This window comes from Panulirus ornatus, chromosome 30, assembly GCF_036320965.1.
Source record: "Panulirus ornatus isolate Po-2019 chromosome 30, ASM3632096v1, whole genome shotgun sequence".
Taxonomy (NCBI): domain Eukaryota; kingdom Metazoa; phylum Arthropoda; class Malacostraca; order Decapoda; family Palinuridae; genus Panulirus; species Panulirus ornatus.
The window spans coordinates 8,439,228-8,461,756 of record NC_092253.1 but is presented as its reverse complement, the minus strand read 5'-3'; the positions used below and the strand labels follow the sequence as shown (position 1 = coordinate 8,461,756).

The following is a 22,529-nucleotide window of genomic DNA, read 5'->3' as shown; positions in this document are numbered from 1 at the left end:
TATGATGTCTCTTACATCTCTGAAATTTGTTTTCAGTTCATAGACATCTAGTCATTCATGAAGTTAATATAGATTTGAAAACAAATACAGTGAGAATGTTTTGAGAAACTCTTGCAGCATTAGAGACTTTGTTATCATTTGTTAAAGATGCACAGAAAAATTTAATTTGAGAATAATCTTCGTGTGGGGAAATTTAACAAAAAAATATGTAAACTCGAATATATTACAGATAAAGTTTATCTAACCACCCCATACTTCTCCTTACTGATGCACACACACTTATGCAGACACATTCTCCTACCACATAGATCATAAGTATTATTGCTTGTTGTCACTCATTTTTGTTTTATTGATTAGAGTTTTAGTTTTGAGTTCATATTAGATTTCATTAAGGTTTTTATTTGTTCTTTATATTCAATACATGTTAATAGTAGTGTGTACATTATCAAATGGAACCTTGAATCTTGAACCTTACAACCCCAGGACCCCTTTTAAGGGGCTCCTGCAGTGCTCAGGAAGTCATCCACGCCCATCGGCCAGAACCAGAGGTCATGAAGTTTGATGATGTATGTTTGTCTGGTCAGGGTAAGTGCAGGGCAGTTGAGGAGTAAGTGTTTAGTGTCATCACTGTGGAAGTTGCATCTTGGGCATGAGGGGTCCTTTTAAATGTTGAATTGATGTTTTTATTGTTGAAGATATGAATGGCGTTTAGAGGGCAGACATGCAAGTGTGACTCACGTTTGTGTGGAGGATGCAATTTTAGATGGGTATGAGGACGAAGGAATAGAGTTTATGATTAGGTTGGGTGTAGGTTGTTTAATGTTTTTGTTGGGTCATTTTATTGTGAATGTATTTGTCAAGATTGCGTTTGTTAGGGAATGGCTTAAGTGTTGGGCTGGGATGAGCTTTTTATTTCACTGTTTAGGTTGGTAGGTGGTTATGAAGTGGGTTATATGGGAGGGTGCTAATGGTATTAAGCATTGAATATTTGTCATTGCTAAGGAGTCAGTGATTTATCTGAGTATTCTACATAGTGCGTTTTACAGTAGTTTTTTGTATGATTTTTAATGAATGGTTGGCCAGGCAGGTGGTATATAGTCTAAGGAGGAACAGATGAATTATTTATTGAAAATAGTGAGTGATTCTTTTTCCATTGAAAAGAGGTGCCAGTGAGTGTTCTGAGAGCATTAGTTTGGTGAATTTTGTGTTGATATTTGTGATATTGTTGGTACACATTATTTGTGTCATACAGGATGTCTTGTCTGGTTGGTGCTTTGTTGAGTGGGAGCGGTTGATTATTCAGAGAGATGTGAGGGTGCAGGTTGGATTCATGTCTGTCCCAGCTTAAGAGGGTGATGGTGGATTTCTGTGGGGATGTAGTCATTCTTTATTGTGAAAGTCAGTGTTCTGGTTGTGTGAAGTAGTGCTGCATGTTTGTTGTTGCTTATACAGTGCTGGGATGGTACGATATAAATAACATTGATTAATATATATACCTATTTTTCTGTAGTGGCTAACAAGGCATGGGCAAGAGCATGCCACAACTTATTTCAGAAGCACAAATCCTTAAATGAATAAATACTACTATTTCTAATCAGTACACTGTACAGATCATGTTACTACTGCTTAACAGCTCACAATTTCTTACATAAGCCTGTGAATGTTGGGTGCTTAACTTGAATGTTGGTGATTTACTCTGAATGATTCTGCATCAACTATATATTGGCCCACATGCTAAAAAATAATATTCCTTGATTTCTAACCTTCAGACAGAGTCCTTTGAGCATCTGATTGAGCACTTGCTTTGAGGGGAGGTAAAATGCCATTTTATCCCTCAAAGGGTTGTTCCTCTATTAGGGTTCACCTTTGGCCATCAAAAGATATATAAGGCTTGGAGATGCTCATTCACAGGACTCGGTTATTGTGCAGCAACTTGTCTAGCCTTGTGGCATTGGTGTGGATGTGAGAAGGTGCTTAGCAAACCCACACCCACATACATTTACACTTGCCTGATGGCACTGTTTTAAACCCACTAACACTCTCTTGATGTCAGCCTACTTTGTTGTAATTTGTATCTATCCTCCAGAGATGCTGAATGGCATCATTGCCTTTTATGTATGTGATTCCCATTAAAACAACATTGGTATCAACTTCCATGTTATGGCAGCAACATTAGATTGGTTGGTGTTGAAATAACAAGCAACTATAACAACAGATGTTTAGATTGCCACTGTATAAATGTTTACAATACACTGCAGGCACATAGATTTTCTGATGCTTGTAAAAGTGGGTTCTTCAATAAAAGAATGAGCGATTTCTCTCATGAAATGAAAGAACATCATATTGAAATAAAGAACAAAAGGTAAGCAAGCTTAGTAGGCCTCAACCTTCCCCCTTGAATAATAAAACTTCTGGTTGGGGAATATTGCTGAGATATTGCAAAGTGCTACACAGCCGGTTATCAATATGTCTTAACTCTTACCCCCTCATTTATGTAGTGCTTTGATGCACTTGTTTCTTTTTTTTTTTTCCTTTTTTCATCAGATAGATTATCATCTGGATCACTAGACTCGATTATCATCTGGATCACTAGACTCCTCATTGCTAGGGAGAAAATTCTGTCATTTACACTTAATAGTGAACTGTAACATCCTTCCCATGCCATGGCTGAAGGGTAGCTGAAGATCTCATGCATAAAAGTAGTAAAAGGAGTCTTAAGCATCTCGCATTACCTTTATAGATCAACTGAAATTCAATTGTTGGTCCAAAAACTGTGGACCATAGATCTACATTAGGTCCACCTTACCAGGCACCTTAGGGCTATGTAAGATCTGTTTAAAAGGTTAAGAACTGCAAGATAAAACAAGGTGGTTTATGTACATCTTAGTTTATCTGTCTATATCTCTAGTGCTTTTTCTAATTGGAACTACCTCAGGGGTGGCCATGGCAACAGTCTCCATAACTAAAGAACTCCAGTGCCATTTCTTATCCTTTTGTGTGTCACCCTTAATAGGCCACTGGCAGAGTGCAAGTCTTGTGCAGTGTTTGCAGAGACCCCTACCTAATGACTACTTCTGTCTAATGCTCCTACCTGCTACTTCTAGCTAATGTTTTTACCTTATTAATGATACTGCCTAGATGTTCCTACTTCCTACTTCTACCTACTGCTCCTACCATTTTGTCAAAAGGCAGGGTTAGTGCACAATGTTCAATGTAGGAAAATCTAGGGTTATGAAGAATAAGTTGGGGGATTCAAGTGTTAGATATGGTGTGGACAGAATGCCAGTAGTCTACATGTTAGTGAGGCAGAAAGAAGAGACAGCTACCTTGATCAGAGGAGTGCAACTTGACAACCACTGAAGTGCTGGCTCACTAATTAGATGTCACTAAATACGCAGATGGGTAGTACTGGTAACATTACCTCCCTAGTTGTTGGCTGCCTGCCAACTACTAGCATATTGGGTATTTCTAAGAAAGTATTTATCGAATAGTTTTGGAATAGGACCCTTAAGATATTAAAGTGATACTGAAACTTTGTACTGCAAAGTAAAATTCCTTAAGGGGATTTTTTTTAGCCTCAAGTTCTCAGGGAACCACTATAGAGCAATTCAGTTAGTCATATATTGCCCTCAAGAATTCTTAAAGCTTTTAAAGTTTTACAAAAGGGTCAGACATAGTTATTGAAAAAAGAAATCTTTAAGCCTCTATTAGCTAATTGAGGCCAAAACCAGAGTTTTCTTTGAAAGGACCACCGGAACATGATTTATGGTTGTGATATGCTTTATGGCTTCATAGTGGAGCTCAGGTGTGTGAATTGGGGTTTTGATAATCATAGGTGAGGGACGAAGTTGAATGTTATAAGAGGTTGTGACACTAGACTAACTGGTTGAGAGGTTTACCTCTCACAGAGTTGGCCTATTAGGAGACTTCCTCCATGTCTTACCATTACTGCCGTGACCTTTTGAGAGTTGGTTTTGGAGATCATCTCATCACACTTTTTTGTGTTTAGGGGAGGGTGAAAAGTGACCCCAAGGCCTAAGGAGACATACCCTGACTTGTACACTGATGATTCACTGATATGAATAGAACTCTGTTTGTGGGTGTCTTCCCCAAAAAGAGTCCTTACAGTACATCATGAAATTATTCCTTTATAGAACCTCAGCAGGGATTTGATTTCCTTCATTATACCCATCTCTGGTAATTACTGGTTGGTATACTGATCATTTCACATCCTTTTGTCCTTCATGTGCATCAGGAGATGAAGACAAGACTTCTAGGCTTAAGGGCCCATTGACCAGTTAGTTTGCTAAAGATACATCAGGTGAACTGAGTTGAAGGGGAGCTGCTAAGAGAAGTCATAGCTATACCTCTTGGGATTGTTCCTTTATGGACACTCATTAAGGCTTTGATTGCCTTTCTTACACAGAACCTTAACTGGTCATGGTGAACTATAGGAATTGCTGTATGTATGGTCCTTGACCCTTGTAAAAAAGGAGTCTTCTAGCCTCATGTGTTTAAAGGTGGTTGAAGAGCATGAACCTTGATAGATACATCTCATTTAGTGAGGTACGATGATGCTTCGGCCCCCTCGAGTGGGTGCTTCCCTAGATGCTCATAGTGCTCTTCCTATAGTGTTATCCTTCAGATCGTAATTTTCTGATGCATTTTTCTGCACTGCATTATGAAACAGTGTCATTGTAATATATTTTCTTGTACCATGTTATTCAACTTCATTTTTCAAGGCAGTAGAGTAGAGGATCATTAGAATCTAAGACAACTTTCTGCTATGTGTAACAAAAAGTCCTTTATAGTGACTTGCATCCTTAGTGTAAATATAGTATTCCCCAAGGACAGTTTATAACCTAGAGTGATAATTATCATATTTTGTATCATAGCAGTAAGTTCTCACTGCAGTTATTGACTGATCTTGGTTTTGAATGCTCATTTTCTAACCGATGTCAACTTTGGTGTAGCAGTGTGGTACCCAATGTTACTTAAGAAACTGTTTTTGACAGTGGCCAAGCTCCAGTGGAATATAATCAAGGGCATGATTAGAAGTGTATTTATGAAAGTTTTGTTTTGAAATACTGTTTATCTGGGTGGCACCCTTACCAGTCATTATCTTTGAAATGGTAGTAGTATGTAACTAACTGAACTGGTGATTTTTTCACTTCAAAGCATACAATATGACGTACGTAACAGAAACTGGCCAGGTCTGTCGTGTAGTCGGTTACGTAAGGAAAGGTATTATCAAAAGTATACATTTTTAAAAGGTAGAGTATTGTAACAAAACCTCTTTTGTATTGCTTGATGGCATAAAGTTTAATGCATATTTGCAATGCCCTTTATTTTTCTTTTTTTCCATCGCTGCAGGCTTTCACTTCCTCAGATTCCTGCTCCCTTTTGCTCCCTCCACTTCTGACACACAGATCATTTTATTCAGTTTTTCCTGGCTCATTCTATATATATCTGAACCTTTTTAGCTCTCAGTCAGTCTGCTTACTATGACATCTATCTCGTATGATGCACTTTCTGTAAGCCCTCCTCATTCCATCATACATTCAGACAGTCCAGTCTCACCCCCAGGATACACTTCATTACCTTGCTCTGTTGTGCAAATATAGTCCAATGAATGCTCACCTTCATAGAACACATAAAGCCCTCCAACAGCAAGAATTTGAACCCTGTACCATGTGGTTCAAACCCTTACTGTTTGAGGTCATTGTTATTTGTTTATATTTACTCTCAACTTCCCATCCCACACACTTTCCCAAGCTTTGTCACCAGTTTCTAGAGTTTCTCTCTGATCTTAGCCACCAGAGCCATGTAATTTTCAAACAGCAACTGATCCACTTCCCATTCTACCCATCTCCAGTGGACCTGCCCTTCATTTTAAGACCCTTTGATTCACCTCCCTCATCGCACTTCGTAAACAAATCAACCCTTTTGGTGTAGTATGTGAACATAACCTCCCTGACATTTATTACGATTAATCTCAAAAAGTGGGCATATTCCATGACCACAAAAAAAATTTTTCCTTGGAAGTGACATGCGGGCATCTTTTCTCACCCTTTAAAGTAGGAGGCTGGGGTGCTGCTACATGAGTTGCTACAACATATGAATTAAAGATATTTTTGCCAATATTGTTTTTGCAAGTTATACCTTAGATACATAATCTTATCGTGTTATTTGTCTGATATATGATATATTGGTATATCCAGTATACCAAAATAAGCTTGACATTTTGTAATAAGCTGCTGAAATGTATAGATATGTTAGTGTTTATCATTAATATCCCAATTTTTTCTGTATGCAATCCACTTGAATGATGCTTTGCAATATTTTTTCTGTTCATCAGCAGTTTATGAATGTTACTTCATCCTCTAATATCCATAGATCCATTTATATAGCCATTTCCCAAATTTGCGCCTTAGCACCAGAAACTGACAATAATGTCCGCATTCACTCTCATTCATTCTGTGGCTTCTCATGTATGATCCACAGAAACCACAGCTCCCTATTCACAGCCAGGCCCAACATACTTTCCATGGTTTTCCCCAGCCACTTCACATGACCTGGTTCAGTCCATAGTCAGCACATTGACAATAATAATGATAATGATAATAATGACAATAAAAGCATTGATAAAAGCAATGATGATAATAATAATGATAATAGTAATAATAATAATGATAATAATAAAATGATAATGATAATAATATGAACCACATGAAGTAGTAAGGGAAAACACAGAAAGGTCTGTAGGGCTAGGTTGTGGATAGGGAGCTATGGTTTTGATGCATTACACATGAGAACTAGAGAATGGATGTGAATGATTGAGGCCTTTTCTCTTTCTGTCCCTGGTTCAGCCTTGCTGATGTGGGAAAGAGTAAACAGGTTCTTATGGAAGAAAAAAGAAAATGATGATAATTATGATAGTGACAGTAATAATAGAAAAGAAGAGGGGTGCACATTTTGGAAACGCAAACGCGGGAGACAGCGACAAAGTATAAAAAAAAAAAAAAAAAAAAAAAAATTTCATGTTAATGGCATCATTCTGTATCTGTAACTTCCCACCACAAGTTGAATTCCGCAAGCTTTGTAAGCTCTGTTAGCTGACCATTGATGACAGTAACCTGCTGGTGACTATGGTGGTGGATTTACATGTTTTCTTGAGACTCTACGTCTGTGGCACCCATTGCCGTTCTAAGTGCCCACTGCTGAACCTACACTGCTGGTACTTCGAAAAAACAGTGGTTTTATTCAAAGGTATATATGAAGGAATTCAAAGAGCAACAGACCGTTGGGTCCTTTCGAGGGGTTTATGATAGTGGTAGATATAAGAAATTCACAGATTATTATGGTAAGAGGAAATGCATACAGATGATTGAGAGAGAAAAACCTAGAAACTGTTCATTTGACCGAGGTATAAAAGAATGTTATTCTTGGACTTTAAGTGAAATATTTATAAAGTCTCCTTAAATGTATCTTGTTATTGCTTTCAATCATTCTGATAGGAAATCAACCCATATGTCAACAATCCTGTTGAAGAAAAAGTACTTTGCTTCAGTCAAGGTAAAGTTTTTTCTTTACCCCCGAGTTTGTATCCATTACCATAGGTAAAATCAGATGCATAAATCATCAAGTTGCTCGTTAAATCAAGATTAGCAAAGCCTTTCATAATTTTTAGTACCTGTATTAGATCACCGCTTTACCTTCTCTTTTCTAAGCTGGATAAATTTAAATCATTTAGTCTGCTTTCATAGGATTTGTTTTGCAGTTTGGAAATGGCTCCTCTGACATGTGTCCTTTGATTCCTCCATCTGAGATAATCTTCTATACAACGAATGAGTTTCTCCCATATTTCTGCTTGGTGATCCAACTTCATAATCAGCTTCCTATATGGTACAGCATCAGATACCTTATGACAGTCCAGATACACACCCAGCCTTCCCTATTGTCCAGAACTGAGTTCACTCTCTTGTGAAATCTAAGATGTTGGTTTCACATGACCTCTATTTCCTAAAACCATGCTGTCTCTTTATTAGGAAATTTTTCTCTCCATAGAAAGTCATAAATCTGCTTGCTAATAATCTTTTTCAGAACCTTGCACATCACACTTGTTAGTAAGACTGTTCTGTAGTTCATCACCTGTTCTCGAGGTCCCCTTTCTTACACATAGGTATGACATTCGCCCTTTTCCACTCCCCTTGCAATATACACCTTTTCATTGACATCTTGAAGAGTAATTCTTGTGGTCTATCAATCATATCTTTACACCCAAATCCAGTAAACCATTATCTATTTCTTTTATTTTATTAATCTTATTTAATTTCTAGTTTTTTAGAACATATGATGAAATTTCATTAGAACCATGGTCTTTGCATAAGTCAATTTCTTTTAGTATTTTGCTAGAATCTTCCAAAGGTATCTCAGCAATTTTCGAAACCTTTCTTATTCCATCTCATTGGTGTCTTCCACTGTGAAAACATTTTTGAACTTGCAATTCATTTCATCTCATATCCTTACATCTTCCTCCACAATATTTCCGTTGAATCCCTTAGCCTGATTGGCAACTCCTGAATTGAAAACTGGCTCTCAGTGAATTTATAGAATAGTTCTGGATTTCCAGCTGCCTTGTTCACAATGTTCTTTTCAAAGTATAGGTGAAGATAAGGTCTGGCAGATCAGTTCCTCTCACCGTAGTGTGCTCCATGATAAGCTGTTACAATAGAAATACCCTGCATACACTCTGAATCCTTGTCTCCATGATTTGCTGTCACTCTGAGAATCCAAATTTCCCCAGTCTGTCTCTCTTTAATTGAATTCCCCCGTTATCAGTATTGTACCATCTCTAAGAAGTGAATGCATCACTGCACTTCATGTACCATCTTTATTGTTCCCTACAATTACTATTCCCTTTATTTATTGTCTGAATGGATCATCCTCCACTTTACTGTGAAACTTCAGGTTCTCTCTAATGAAGGGGACTAATCCTGCCCCACTTTTACTTTCTCTTTCCTTTCTTGCTATCATGTACTCCTTTGGGCAGAACAGGTGAGAGCTTATTTCTTTAGTAAGCTTAGTTCCTATGACTCCAATAATATCAGGTGCATTTCCCCTTATTTTATGATCTTTGAATTCCTTTTCTTTACCACTAATTATGAACCCATCAGCATTTGATTACATTATCAGCTTAAAACATTCCTGCCCTTTCTGCATTTCTAGTGGGGCTGCTCCATCCTCTTGCCACACATTGAATCTCTATTTTTTGTCTTCTAACTGTACTATTTGCTTTTCTCCCTCCATTCCTAGGATGTATCACACTTGATGAACATCCCACCGAATTCCACCATGCCTTTAAGATTGTTAGCTTTTATAAGCACTTCCTGGCTTGATGAATTCAAGTAAGATGTAACCATAACTGCTGTGTATACACAGCACCCTTGAACATCCTCCATATTTCAAATATTTTATCTTGTTCTACTTGGATGTGTCCGTGTACTTACCACTTTTGTATATTGCTCAGTTGTTACTTTCTCTCTTTTAATGTTTCACCAAAAGACTGCCTTTCTTTTATTTGTCCACTAAAATGTCCATCATGTATTTCTTTGTTATACTTTCGATAATTACTTAATGCAAAAGACGTTTAAAATTTCTGTGTGCAGTGCAGTCTGCATATTTGTAAACCTACATGCATACAAAACAGGTAATTGTGGTTCAAGGGTCTTGTGCAGAAAGCTAAAGCAATTCCTATTTCATTCATCTGAACACTACCTTCACATAATACTTCCATAAAAACAGTCATTTTTCATCTGCTGGAAACTAGTTTTGTAATGCATATTTACTCTGATCTCCCATTTCCTCACTGTTAGTGATTGATGCATATTCCTTTCCAAACAGCACTGTACTGTAGTGTTGCTTCTCCTTTGATTCATGATTATGATTGTCAGAAAAAGATAATTCATATTTTTTTTTGTCAATGCTTCCAGTGTGTTGGAGCTAGTTGTTATACATTGCTTTGGCTCCTACTCTGTTTATTTGTATATTGTGATTTTATATGATGTCATGTTTATCTTTCACTTTTCAATTGGTTCTACTGAATATTATTTTATCAAACATTTAAAATCATTCTCAGATTTTATTTCAACAATTTTACTACATTTTACTGTAATTAAAGCCTATGATACTTATTTTTATTAGAACTGTTTCCCCTTCCCCCTCCAACAGTCTAAAGATAAAGGTTGCAGGGATTTTGTTACTCTCCTATTTCTTTTACCGAGACAACAGCCAGTTAATTAATTCCGCTACCACCACTTACACTGCAGCTGCTTATATACACTCCTTGACTTTTTATGGCAGTTTCATTATGATTTTTACCAAAGAAAATGGTTTCAGTAGCTTTTCATCAAAATATCCAATCAAACAGAGAATACACAGTTTTTTAAAAAAAAGATTGTTTTTGGATAATATAAGAATTTATGGGATAGAAATTCATTAAGATGAAAGTTTTACTATTTAAAGTGACACCATATTGTTGCTTAGAGCATGGTCATTCTGTTTAAAACATTTATTAGATTACTCATCAGAGAGTTTCATTCAGTGGTTCGGATATGAAAACTGTGAAGTGGGAAGGAATAATATTGAAGTTAGTGAGAGATGAAAACTTGTTCCTAGCTAGTGACTTTCAATTGTATTTACAGCTTAGTTCTATTATCCAAAGGCTCTTGCTAGCTTTGCCATTGTTTAAAAGTATGCTAGCTCACTCTATGGAAAATATCATGAATACAAAGGCTCCCTTTGGCATATTAAAAATGTAATTTAATCTTTCACAAATATTTCTGTGAACTTCACTCAAGGAGAAGACAACAGTTTGATCATTATCAAGATTTATCTGAACAATTTGATCATTATCAAGTTTTATCTGAACAGTTTGATCATTATCAACTTTTATCTGAACAGTTTGATCATAATCAACTTTTATCTGAACAGTTTGATCATTACCAACTTGTATATCTTAAAAATTATCAAGAATTGTGATTTACACTTGTGACTAGAAATTTTGTAATAGCTTTTGGGTTCTGTACAAAGAATGCAGTTTTTTTTAACTTGTTCGTTAAACCAGAATGTCATTACAAAATGAAAGTCTTTTATTGTGTCTATCAGAGTTGATACTCAGAGTAGCATAGCTGTCTCTCCTTTTCAGTTTTTCAGACAAGTGAAATATCATTTCCTTTTGTACATTCAGGTGACCTATGAATACATGTGTTTTACAGCCAAGGCCAACCCACCCCGTGTGACTCCTAAGGTTGCAACTCCGGGAGGCAGTAATAGCCAGCGATATTTCCGAATTCCCTTTGTACGTCCAAGTGATCAGCACCGTGGTGAACAGCAGCAGAAGGGCTGGTAGGTTTTGTTTTTTGATTAATCCTTTGGGAATTTCCCAAATCAGTTTTTCCAAAATGCAATATTTTAAGGGTTTAAAGTCCAGTTAAGAGGAAACCATCGTTTTAAATTTGTCTGGTGTAGCAAGTAATTCTATGTTGATATGAATACTGTGAAGAGTACTGTATTAATTGACAGATGTTGCTTGTTTTGTCATGCATGACTCATAAGGCTTTCATTATTTTCTGTACATTGTAGAGCTAATCGGACTTATTATCTTCTTGTCTAATAGAACAACTGACTTTATTCTCTCTAAATTTGCTTTTGTTTACTCTTAAGTAGTTTTACTAATTTGTGTGGTTTTGAATTTGTAACTTCTGTATGAAGAATTCATTAAACAATATCTCTGAGGTAATTCTTGAAACATTAGAGATGGTGTCCTATTCAGTTTGATTTTCTCATAAATGATTTAATGCTGAACTGGATTTGATGTGATGTATGTATGTGGTTAGTGATTAATAAGTGTCATGGAGTTTCATATGCTGTTACCTTTATGTAAATCATTTTTCATGAGTATTGATTGGAGATGGTGTATGGGCTTTGAATTAGATTAATCTTAGAAAATCCCTTTGATACATTAATAACATTAAATTGTGTCATACACTTTGATTAGAATTTTTGAATATGTTGTCTATCTATCTATGTATCTATCTTTCTATCTATCTGACACTTGTTCCCTCTGGGAACTCCGATCATGGGTTAGCATGGCAAAAGAGTCTCCACTCATCCCTGTCCATACATGCCACCCTCACATACCCCATTCCATTCATTCTTCCACAGTTGCTCTCCCTCCAGTATTCCTCTACCCTATTTTCCAATGTCACAGGTGGTCTTCCTCTCCCACCAACCCCTTTAATTGTCCTATCACACATTTTCCTTGTAAATTCTCCATCTTCCATTCTTTCCACTACTACTACACAACAATTTATTCCCTTTGCATTCAATGCCATGCCACCTCTCTCATACATCCCCTCATTTCTCTCTTCATTCCATCTAGTCACATCAGATGCTCTTCTCAAATATCTCATTTCCACAGCCTGGACTCTTGACCTCTGTGACTCATTCCATGTCCATGTTTCAGCTGCATAGGTCAGGGTTGGGAGGACTATGTATGTTGTCCCTTAATCCTCCCTTCACTTCCATACTAGCACCTCTACCCTTCATTATTCTATTAAGGGACCCAATGACTCTTTTACCCTGTACTTCTCTCTCCCTTATCTCTCCTTCCCTATCACCAAACTTACCTAAGACAGCCCCAAAATTCTTAATTCACCTCTAACAGTCTTCCCCCCCCCATATTCACAGCACAATTTAGTACTTTCTCCTTTCACTCTATATGGTGTTACAGAATCTGTACTTTCACTATGTTTCCTTTCGAACACCATTACTTTACTTTTACTCAAATTTACCTGCAATTGCCTATGCTTACATACATCATAAAGCACATAACCTGCAATTCCTCTTCACTCTGCAAACAAGCTTGTCACTAGCCACCATATCTCAATTATGCTTCATATCTTCGCCCCTTTTCCTAGTTTTGTGTTCAACTCTCTTATCACCCCGACCATAGATATACTAAAAAGCCATGGTGACACCACACTGCCTTGCCTCACACCTACTTTTATACCAAAACTTGCTCAACTCTCCATCCATTCTTCATATGCATTTGCTTCTCTATAGAAGGCATTCACATCAACCAACAGTTGTCGCCCTACCCCATATATCCTAACACATCCCATAAAGCATTCCACTCGACTCTGTCATGCACTTACTCCAGATCCATGAAGGTTGATACATTTTCTTACCTTCAGCTGAATACTTTTCCCGGTCATTACCACAAAAATGTGATCCAGATATCCCCAACCTTTCCTAAAACCCCCTTGCTCTTCACTTATTCTGCATTCATTCGCTTCCATCACTCTATCAATCAACATTCTTGCATACGCTTTTCCTATTATACTTAACAGACTTATTTTCCTAAAATTGTTACTTCCATCCTTAACACCTTTTCCTTTGAATAAAGGAATAATAATAGCTTTCACCCAATCTTCAGGCAAGCCAACCTTTTGTTTCCATGCTAAATTAAATATCAGATGCATCCACTCTTTCGCACTTTCTCCTCCACACTTCAGCATTTCAGCCATAATCCTATCCACTGCCGGTGCCTTCCCTACCTTCAGCCTCATTATTGCCCTTCTAACCTGCCTTTTTGATGTTAGGCTCTTGCATTTCTATCCTCTTTCTTCTATCCTCCATACTCATGCATGTAACAACTGCCACCTCCCCTTCTCCCACATTCATCAGTTCTTTAGAAATACTCTTTACATCTTCCGTTCACTTCCTCTTCTTGATTCAGCACTCCCTTTCCTTTCTTCTCACATTAACATATCCATTCTTATGTCCGCCTCTTTCCTTTTTCACCTCCTTCCCATATAGTTTCTTATCCCAAAATTTTCACTAAACTTTCTTCCTAAATCTTCATCTACTCTTTCTTTGCTTTCCTTTATCAGCTTTTTAACATTCTACATATTTTATATTTTCTCCTTTTGCTGAAATTCTATTGGTACATTCCTATCGAGCAATCTACCACATGCCTTTTTCTTCTCTTCCACAGCATTTATAATCTCTTCTGTCCACCATGTCACAGCACTTCTAATCTCTTCAGTCCACAATGCATTGCCTTTTTTATTCCTATATCTAATGACCTTGTATCCAACTACTAATTCTACAACCTTTGATAGTATTTCTTTAAACATTTCAGACACCTCATTCAGTCATGACTGCATCCCTACATATACTGCACTTCCATCTAAGCTTTCAATTTCCTTCCTTTCCTGCATTTCCATCTAAGCACACAGTTGCCTTCCTTTCATACTACTTTCTGCATTTTTTGTGATTCATCTAGCTTGCCTACACTTTTACCTCTCCATTCTTCCTTAAACCACACCTCCACTTCTCCCTGATACTCATCCTCACAAAAACTGTGAAATGGTCAGAGTCTCCAAAGAATCCACTCACAACTATAGCATCTAGCAAGACCTTTCTCAGTCTTTCATCCCCTGCCACTTAGTCAAAACCTTTTGTTCTTCTCTTCCATTATTCCTCATCCACGTATGTCTGTGGATCATCTTGTGCTGAATAAAGGTGTTTGCAAGGAATCAACTCCTCTCAGCACAAATATCCACAAGATTATATCCATTCTCATTCACTCCATGCACAACATATTTGCCAACTATCTCACCAATGTCATCACATCCCACTTCTGCATGGAGTGTGCACATTATGTTAAGTAGTTGCTCAGAAACAGTATAGATATTTGAAACCTTTAATGATGTAATCCTTGTACATTTAATTGAGCTTTCTGAAATCAGTGCCATATGCACTATGTTTTGATTTATGTATTGATAACACATTGAACAAACTCCATGAGATGCTAAATGCATTGTATCTTTGCATGAATTCCAAAGTATGGTTTGTCTTATTGATATTAAGAAATTGTAAATTATCTTCAAAACTGTTTTAATGGCATTATGGAATTGTGGAGAAGGATTCTGTTATAATCCTAGATTTCTCATTTTATAGGAAATCCTATCTATCTGGACGCTACCTCACTCTTACAGGAAATAGTGAACAAGTATGAAAAAAGAAAATTGTTGGTGGAAAAAGTAATCTAATTAAGAGTGAAAATGATTTTTTCCTATGATTTGATGATTTGTTGCTGAAATGGTAATTTTGACTCGTAAAGTAAGATGCAGATTAGTGTCATTTTGTTCGTCATATAATCTGTTGATGCCAAAGTTTTTCATGTGTGTAAATGATATTTCTAACCTCTCTCTGGCTTTATGATTTGTTAAGTAGTCTCTGTTGTCTAAGATTCATGATAAAGTGGAAAATGCTTCTATTAAGTTCTTTGTTTTGTGTATAATTCTGGATAAAAGGGAAGCTTTTTTTGAATTTGTCTTGTGGTGAGTGTGATGTAGAGTTTATGATTAAGGGAGAACTGATTATCCAACAGGTGGTATGCTCATTTTGATGGTGACTGGATTGCTCGTCAGATGGAGTTACATCCTGATAAACCTCCAATATTACTTGTGGCAGGTAAGTCTATAGAGGGTTTATGAGCATGACATAATGATCTTGTAGCCTCTCAGCCTTGGAAACACTTTACTGTGTAAATTGATATTTTAGATTGTAGGCATTTCCATTTTTATATGGCATCTGTGTACTACTAACTTTTAGAGGCCTCTCAGAATATTTGCTTGAAAACATGTTTTTCATTGTATACTTATACAGTTTTATACTCATACACAAATAAGCTCAAATATGTACACACACATACATTCGTTCTACATGCTTGATACCTATACCGGCATAAATCAACATACTCAAAGACATGTTAAGGAACAAAAGGTATAGGAATGATAGGAAACATTCAAGTACAGATAGTTTGGTGTTTGAGATTGTTTGTTTGATTATTTTGTTAAGTTGTAGTACAAAACTTGGAAAGAATATTTGGGAGAATGAGCATAGTACCAAATCTCCCATAGTAGTGCTTATGTGGATCTTCAAGGTCAATTAGTCCACTAAGTGCATGGTGTAAGGGAGTAACTATGATTTTTTTCTACTGCAGGCCGTGATGATATGCAGATGTGTGAGCTAAGCCTTGAGGAGACTGGACTGACCAGGAAACGTGGTGCAGAGATCCTTGAACATGAATATGAGAAAGAATGGTCTCGCCATGGTGGGAAACTATATGAGCGTCCATCTGTCAGGAAACGCTAATAGATAAGAAAAAAATGACAAAGTAAAAGATTTTGTTATCCATGTTCTGTTATGTATAGATTTTTTTTTATTATCCTTAAGATGATAGTAGAGTATTGATCTTCAAAGTTTATATTTAGAATTGAAAATTTCAATTATTATGAAGATTACAAATTATATGGTAAAAAGTTTGAAATTGAATTTTATTTCTAGTATGTTTGTATAAGTAATATATATAACTTTCAGTCTAAGGTTTTCTTGAAAAGTATTTTGATATGTTATATGACCATTAAAGATTGATAAATAGATACCATCTGAAAGGGTTTTGATGAAATGATATAGAAAAGATCTTAACCTTAAAATTGTGGTGGCTAACAGAATATTATAACCATGGTTTAGCGCAGCTATAAGGCATAGGCAGGATAAGTGTAAAGGATATTTTTCCATACATATGGGAACAACTAAGTAGGTTTTGTAGCGTTTTCACTCATAAGTGCATGCTGATGCACTGAGAGTACTTGCAGAGTTATGTAACAAGAACTGATTGTTAGATAGAAATAAGTGAATAAGGCATGTTATATTTCAAAATACTGCATCCATAAACTCATTGGTAAACTAGAAAGATTTTGGGGTGCTAGTATGACTCAACACGGCCTTACAAGTGAAGATTCCTCTACAGAAACTGCCTGTACTGCCTTAGATTTTCTTTATTTGTAATACACAGTACCTTTTAGGTTATTTTTGTAATGAGTCTGTTTCCAGCAAGACGTAATCTCTTCTGTGGATGAGAATGATAACTTTAACACAGTCCAGTTGATTTTGTCACAAGGTAAATGGTTTGTCCCACTGTGCTTTGTCCAGCATCTAATAGAATTTTTTGATACATGGTAATCAAGTACCTCCTCTACTTAGAACTGAGTGAATGGTCTTTGATATGCTATGTAGATAAATCAGTTACTAAAGAGTGTTCACCTTGGTCAGAATTATAGTAGTATGCAGGTGTTCATAAAAACTGAGAAATGCAGGTTATGTTCACAGTGCCATCCCTAACACAGAACTTAGAAATGTGCTTAACTGGAGGTAGTTTGATATTATTTTATTGTGTTATGTTGTGGAAGGGCATTATTGGTAAAAAGTGTTTGGTGAACAGATTTTATGTCTGATGTATTAATTATTTTCAAGTGGTGTCAGTAGATCTGCATTTGTGGTGGCATTATCAATTGCTGTGTAGTAAGTTAACAGTCGTTGTAACTTTTTATATGAAATTTTTAGAGGAATAAATAATTGTGATATATATTAAGATAGATATTGTTTGGGATGGTGCCGCTAAGTTATTTGTGATGTAATGTGAACAGTAGAGACTCTTGTCAGTTGTTGCTTTGGTTTGAACCCCAGATTCCCTACATTATGATGTGGAATTTCATTCTGTATTATGAAGGACTCCTATCGTGGTGTTTTTATGTTATATAAAAGATTATTATACGATACTATTTCCCAGCCGCTTATATAGCTGTCTAATTCAGTTATGTATTGTAGGGCTCAATTATTTTCAGATTGATGGGATTAGGTTACCATTTATACCTTTCTTTCATATAATTCATTCCACTGTCGTAATTTGTGCCTGATCACCTCTTTGTTACTACAGTAGAACCTCAGTAATTCACAACTCTTGCAGAGAAAAACGGTATAAGAAAATGATTATAATTTCACATATTTTACCTAGATAATTTTGATTGTTGAAGAAGTGTGCCAAATTCATCGTTTAACCACTAGGTCATCATTACTGTCTTTTCATGTAATTTCCCCCTTTAGTCCATCTTAAGCTACTAGTCACATCACCTTTTTAAGGATGCAGGATACTGAAACATCATGGCACATGTTGCAAAATCATGCTAACTTGGTAATATAACATAGAATTGGAGAGTGCTCCAAAGAAAGTGTTATTTCCCCATTTGATTTTAACAAAAAGCAGAGTAACCACAGAGTTGATTGTATTTTTTTTCAAATTACTTTGATTCTACTGTAAATAACCCAGTTGTTAGGTTCCTGTATGGAGAGAATAGTCATTCCTTTATCATTTCCACCATCCAATACTGCATTTATTTTATTTCTTGCCAGGAAACTGTATCATTCCATGTGTTTCTAAGTTTTATTTAATTTCCACTTCTCATCTGCTTCAAATGAGATATATTACTAGTTCTGAATATAAGGTCACTTATGTCATAACTTTTATTCAAGTTCCTTAATTATTTTGTACCTTTTAAAAGTTATTATTTTTTGGGGGGGAATGTTGAATGATAGAAGTTTATGATTTCCTGCTTAGAAGTTAGTAGTTGCCAAAATTATGCTTGGCTGCTGCTTGTAGACAAATTATGTACTTTGTTTAGAAACATTGCAATCTCCAGCCTTACACATAACCATATGAACTTTAGTAGTATGGTTTCCCCTGACCAATCTAATCTAAAATAACAACAAATATATCTGATTAAGTTTTACTTTTCCAAAAGAAGGAACAGAGAAAGGGGCCAAGTGAGGATTTTTCCCTTTATGGCTCAGCCATATGTTCTTGACACTAACTCGCAGATGCGGGAAGAGGCAAATATGTATGAAAAAAAAGTAATTGCATGCCTTGCATATTTGTTATTCACTTTCTTATGTACTGTTTATAGAATGGGTTGATGAAATAAGTGCAACTTCTTTAGACCTATTTATTGAGATTTGCTTGCAACTCCAAACATCAAAACAAAATACATTTTGTTTTAAAAGGTCAGATGCTTTAAGCATCAGAAATACTTTCCAGTAGAGCTAAAGTGTGTTTAAGTGTAAATTCATTTTTAAAGATTTTTTGTAAGCTGCATTAGTATGTGACTTTGATGAATATTTTTGAAGTGAGGCAGTTTGTATGACAGGGTACACTGACTTTTAGTTTATTTAAAAAATTCATAAATTGAACGTGTTCAGCTTCTTCATTGTATGCGCTTATACACTGCATATATAGATTTCTTATGCTTTGAAATAATCCTAATGCATTTTCTATTCATTTGTAAATGGCTCTGAGGGTAGTAAGATATAACTTCTGAGACTTTAGATACAATACATTTAAAGAGTGTACATTTAAATGAGTCTCTAGCATTATCAGATGATATTGAATAAAATGTGAAGTAAAATTTGTTTCCTTTCTCATGGAACTGAATTGTATTGACTTTATCAGTTCTTTTATACACAATTCTCTCAGATGAATAGTCTTATTTGCATACATCCACTCCCTAGCTTTTATGTAAAATGCACCAAAAACAGAGCCAACCATTCACAGTCAAGACCCATAGACTGTTTCATGGTTTACCTGATTGCATCACATGTTCAGATCCAGCCCACTTGACATCATTTTACCTTCCATTGATATGCCACATTGAAGCAATCCAATCTGTCTTGGGCATGCCTCTCACCCTCCTTATTGTTCAGATACTGATATTGAATAGCCTCTCTTTCTATCCTCCCTTATTTTTGGTCTCCCTTGAAATGTTCATTACTCCATGTAAGACAGATCTTTTGAGTCTCCCTTTCTTCATCCTCTCCATATGATCAGACAACTTCAGCATAACCTGGTCAGCTGTCTCAATCATACTGTGCATACAACAACACCTCTCCCTTGCACTGTCATTCCTTACAAGATCAATTTCCCTCAAACCATGTGTCCTCAGGCATTTCAGTACCAACTTATCAACCATCTTACTCCAGGATTTAGTTCATAACCAGAAATAAATGAAAAACGTCATCTTGGAAAACAAAAATGGGTATGTTGTTTTGCCAGACATGGGCCATAGATAGGATTGTGCAGAGGAGGGTGGATGTGTTGGAAAGTAAATGTTAGGACAATATGTGGTGTAGGGTGGTTTGATGATCACATAAGTAATAAAAGGGTAAGAGAGAGGTGTGGTAATGAAAAGAGTGTGGTTGAGAGAACAGAGGTGGGTGTGTTGACCTGATTTGGACATATGGAGAGAATGAGTGAGGAAAGGTTGACAATGAGAATATATGTGTCAAAGTTGGAGGGAAAAAGAAGCAGGAGACCAAAATGGAGGTGGAAGGATGGAGTGAAAAAGATTTTGAGTGATTGGAGCCTGAACATATGGGAGGTTGAGAGGCATGCAAGGAATGGAGTAAACTGGAACAATTTGGGATACATGGGTCTACGTGCTGTCAATGGACTGGACCAGGACATGTGAAACATTTGGGAAGGTCTCTGGGGCATGGATGTGGACAGGGAGCTGTGATTTCAGTGCATTACACATGACAGCTAGAGACTGAGTGTGAATGAAAGTGGCCTTTTTTTGTCTGTTTTCCTGGCGCTACCTTGCTGAAGCAGGGGCTAGCAATGCTGTTTCCTGTGGGGCAGGGTAGTGCTGGGAATGGATGAAGGCAAGCAAGTAGGAATATGTACATGTATATATATATGTATATGTCTGTGTGTATATTGATATGTATATGTTTGTGTATAGGCATTTATGTATATGTATATATGTGTATACGAGTGGATGGGCCATTCTTCATCTGTTTCCTGGTGCTACCTTGCTGACACGGGAAACGGCGATCAAATATAATGATAAGATAATTTCCTTTTCCTGCCATAGAAATATAGTGTCAGTCATAAATGAATAATGGTGTCATTTGTGTACATCCTCCTAGTAGCTGTCATTGATAATGCACTGAAACTAGAACCTACAACCCAGAGTCAACCCCACAAAATATTTCATGATTTACCTTGACACACACCATATATATCACAGTGACTCAACTCATTCTATCTTGTGCTTATCTCTCCTCCTCAATGTTCAGTCCCAAAAGTTCCCACATTCTATCTTTCCATGTCCATCATGGTCTTCCCCTCTGACACATAGATCGTCTTTGTCAGTATTTGCTTATTCCTTCTTTGTGTTTGAATGTATTTAGCACACTTTGGTCAGTTACCTCAACCACACTGCACTTACCACCTCGCTTCTTTCTCTTACTTTATCCTATCTCACATCACATATGATCATTTGGCATTTCATGTCCACTCACTTCCATTCCTTTGTGTTAAAGGCCCAAGACTCACAGCAGCATTGTGCTAAAGACCCAAGACTCGCATTCATAGTGCGTTAAAGACTCAAAACTCACACATAAACACCTCCATTCACATCTGATTCAACTTCCTGTTTCTCATTGAAAGCCTTACACTTAACCTCCCTTGTCATCACCAGTCTGTAAACAGCTGTAAATAACCAAAGTAACAGACACACCTTCGCTGGGAACCACTATCCCATTTATATACCTAATGTGCACAAATGCCTTACTTTTCTGGTAAGAATTCACGGCATATATCAACTCCCCACTTACCCCAAGTATTCATAGCAACGTGGCCTCTGTCATTCCTATCGTGCAACATCTTCAGGGCCATAAATGCCCCATTTAATTCCCTCTGCGAATTGCTTCTTACAAATTCTTCAGCAAACATCTGATTCAAACATTCTATACTTCTGAATCCACCACACTGTTCCTTCTCAGTCAGAGATTCTCTGGAAGCCACCACCCTCTTTGTCACTATGCCTTTCATACATATACAAGGTACTGTATACTCAAGAGATGTACTAGAGTATTCATTTCTTGCCCCTTTGCTTGTATAAAAGGGCACTCTACATGCAATCCGGCAATCCTCAGCTATCACCTCCTATATTATCCCTTGTCATTCTCCTTTGTCGCATCCCTCTCCTTGTTCTACAAAGATTATTTGGGCATCTATTTTCAAGAGCTGTTTTCATGTCTTCCTATAACAAAGATGTGGACCCATGGTATGTGCCTGGATACTGTTTCTCATAGATTGTGTGTGGAGGCCACTCACACAAAAATACAACCGTGACATACTCTTCCTTCGTTCATTTTTTCAACTTTCCTAAAATCTTTCCACCTTAAAGAGTCAGATGCAGAAACACTTATTTCCTACACTCCATTTATTTTTCGTTCGAGATGGCAATGATTAGAGCATGTAACTCAAAAAAGAAAGTCGCCCCCATCTGCACCTTATTACCTTACATACATCCTCAATTACTCGAAATTTCCTTTCACGCATTTTCCCTTACTGCTCCACTCAAGTCAAACAACCATGATACTTTTCATAATTATTTATCCTCAGCCCTGAATACACTTTGCAACTTGTATTCAACACCACATAGTTCCCCTTATTTCCCCTTAAATATTTCTGACTTACTTTTATTGACAATTTGCCTTCTGTTAAATTTATGGATTTTGATTTCATTTTGGCACTTTCAGCTTTATTGCTGTCCATT

General features: G+C 36.6%; 1 protein-coding gene across 11 annotated transcripts in view; it reads left to right on the top strand.

Moving 5' to 3' along the window:
- The window catches only part of jar (Myosin heavy chain 95F jaguar), a 119,968-nt gene extending 100,595 nt beyond the window's left edge, over positions 1-19,373 (top strand). For 7 of the 11 annotated variants that reach the window (XM_071679699.1, XM_071679697.1, XM_071679701.1 and 4 more), the window contains 4 exons: positions 484-585; positions 11,277-11,406; positions 15,461-15,543; positions 16,076-19,373. In XM_071679699.1, coding sequence (XP_071535800.1) covers positions 484-585; positions 11,277-11,406; positions 15,461-15,543; positions 16,076-16,227 — 467 coding nt within the window. In that variant the 3' untranslated portion in view covers positions 16,228-19,373. Of the gene's footprint in view, positions 1-483; positions 586-5,178; positions 5,245-11,276; positions 11,407-15,460; positions 15,544-16,075 lie in introns of all 11 variants that reach the window. The other 4 variants (XM_071679707.1, XM_071679706.1, XM_071679708.1 and 1 more) reach the window with 2 other exon arrangements.
- The last annotated feature ends 3,156 nt before the right edge of the window (positions 19,374-22,529 follow it).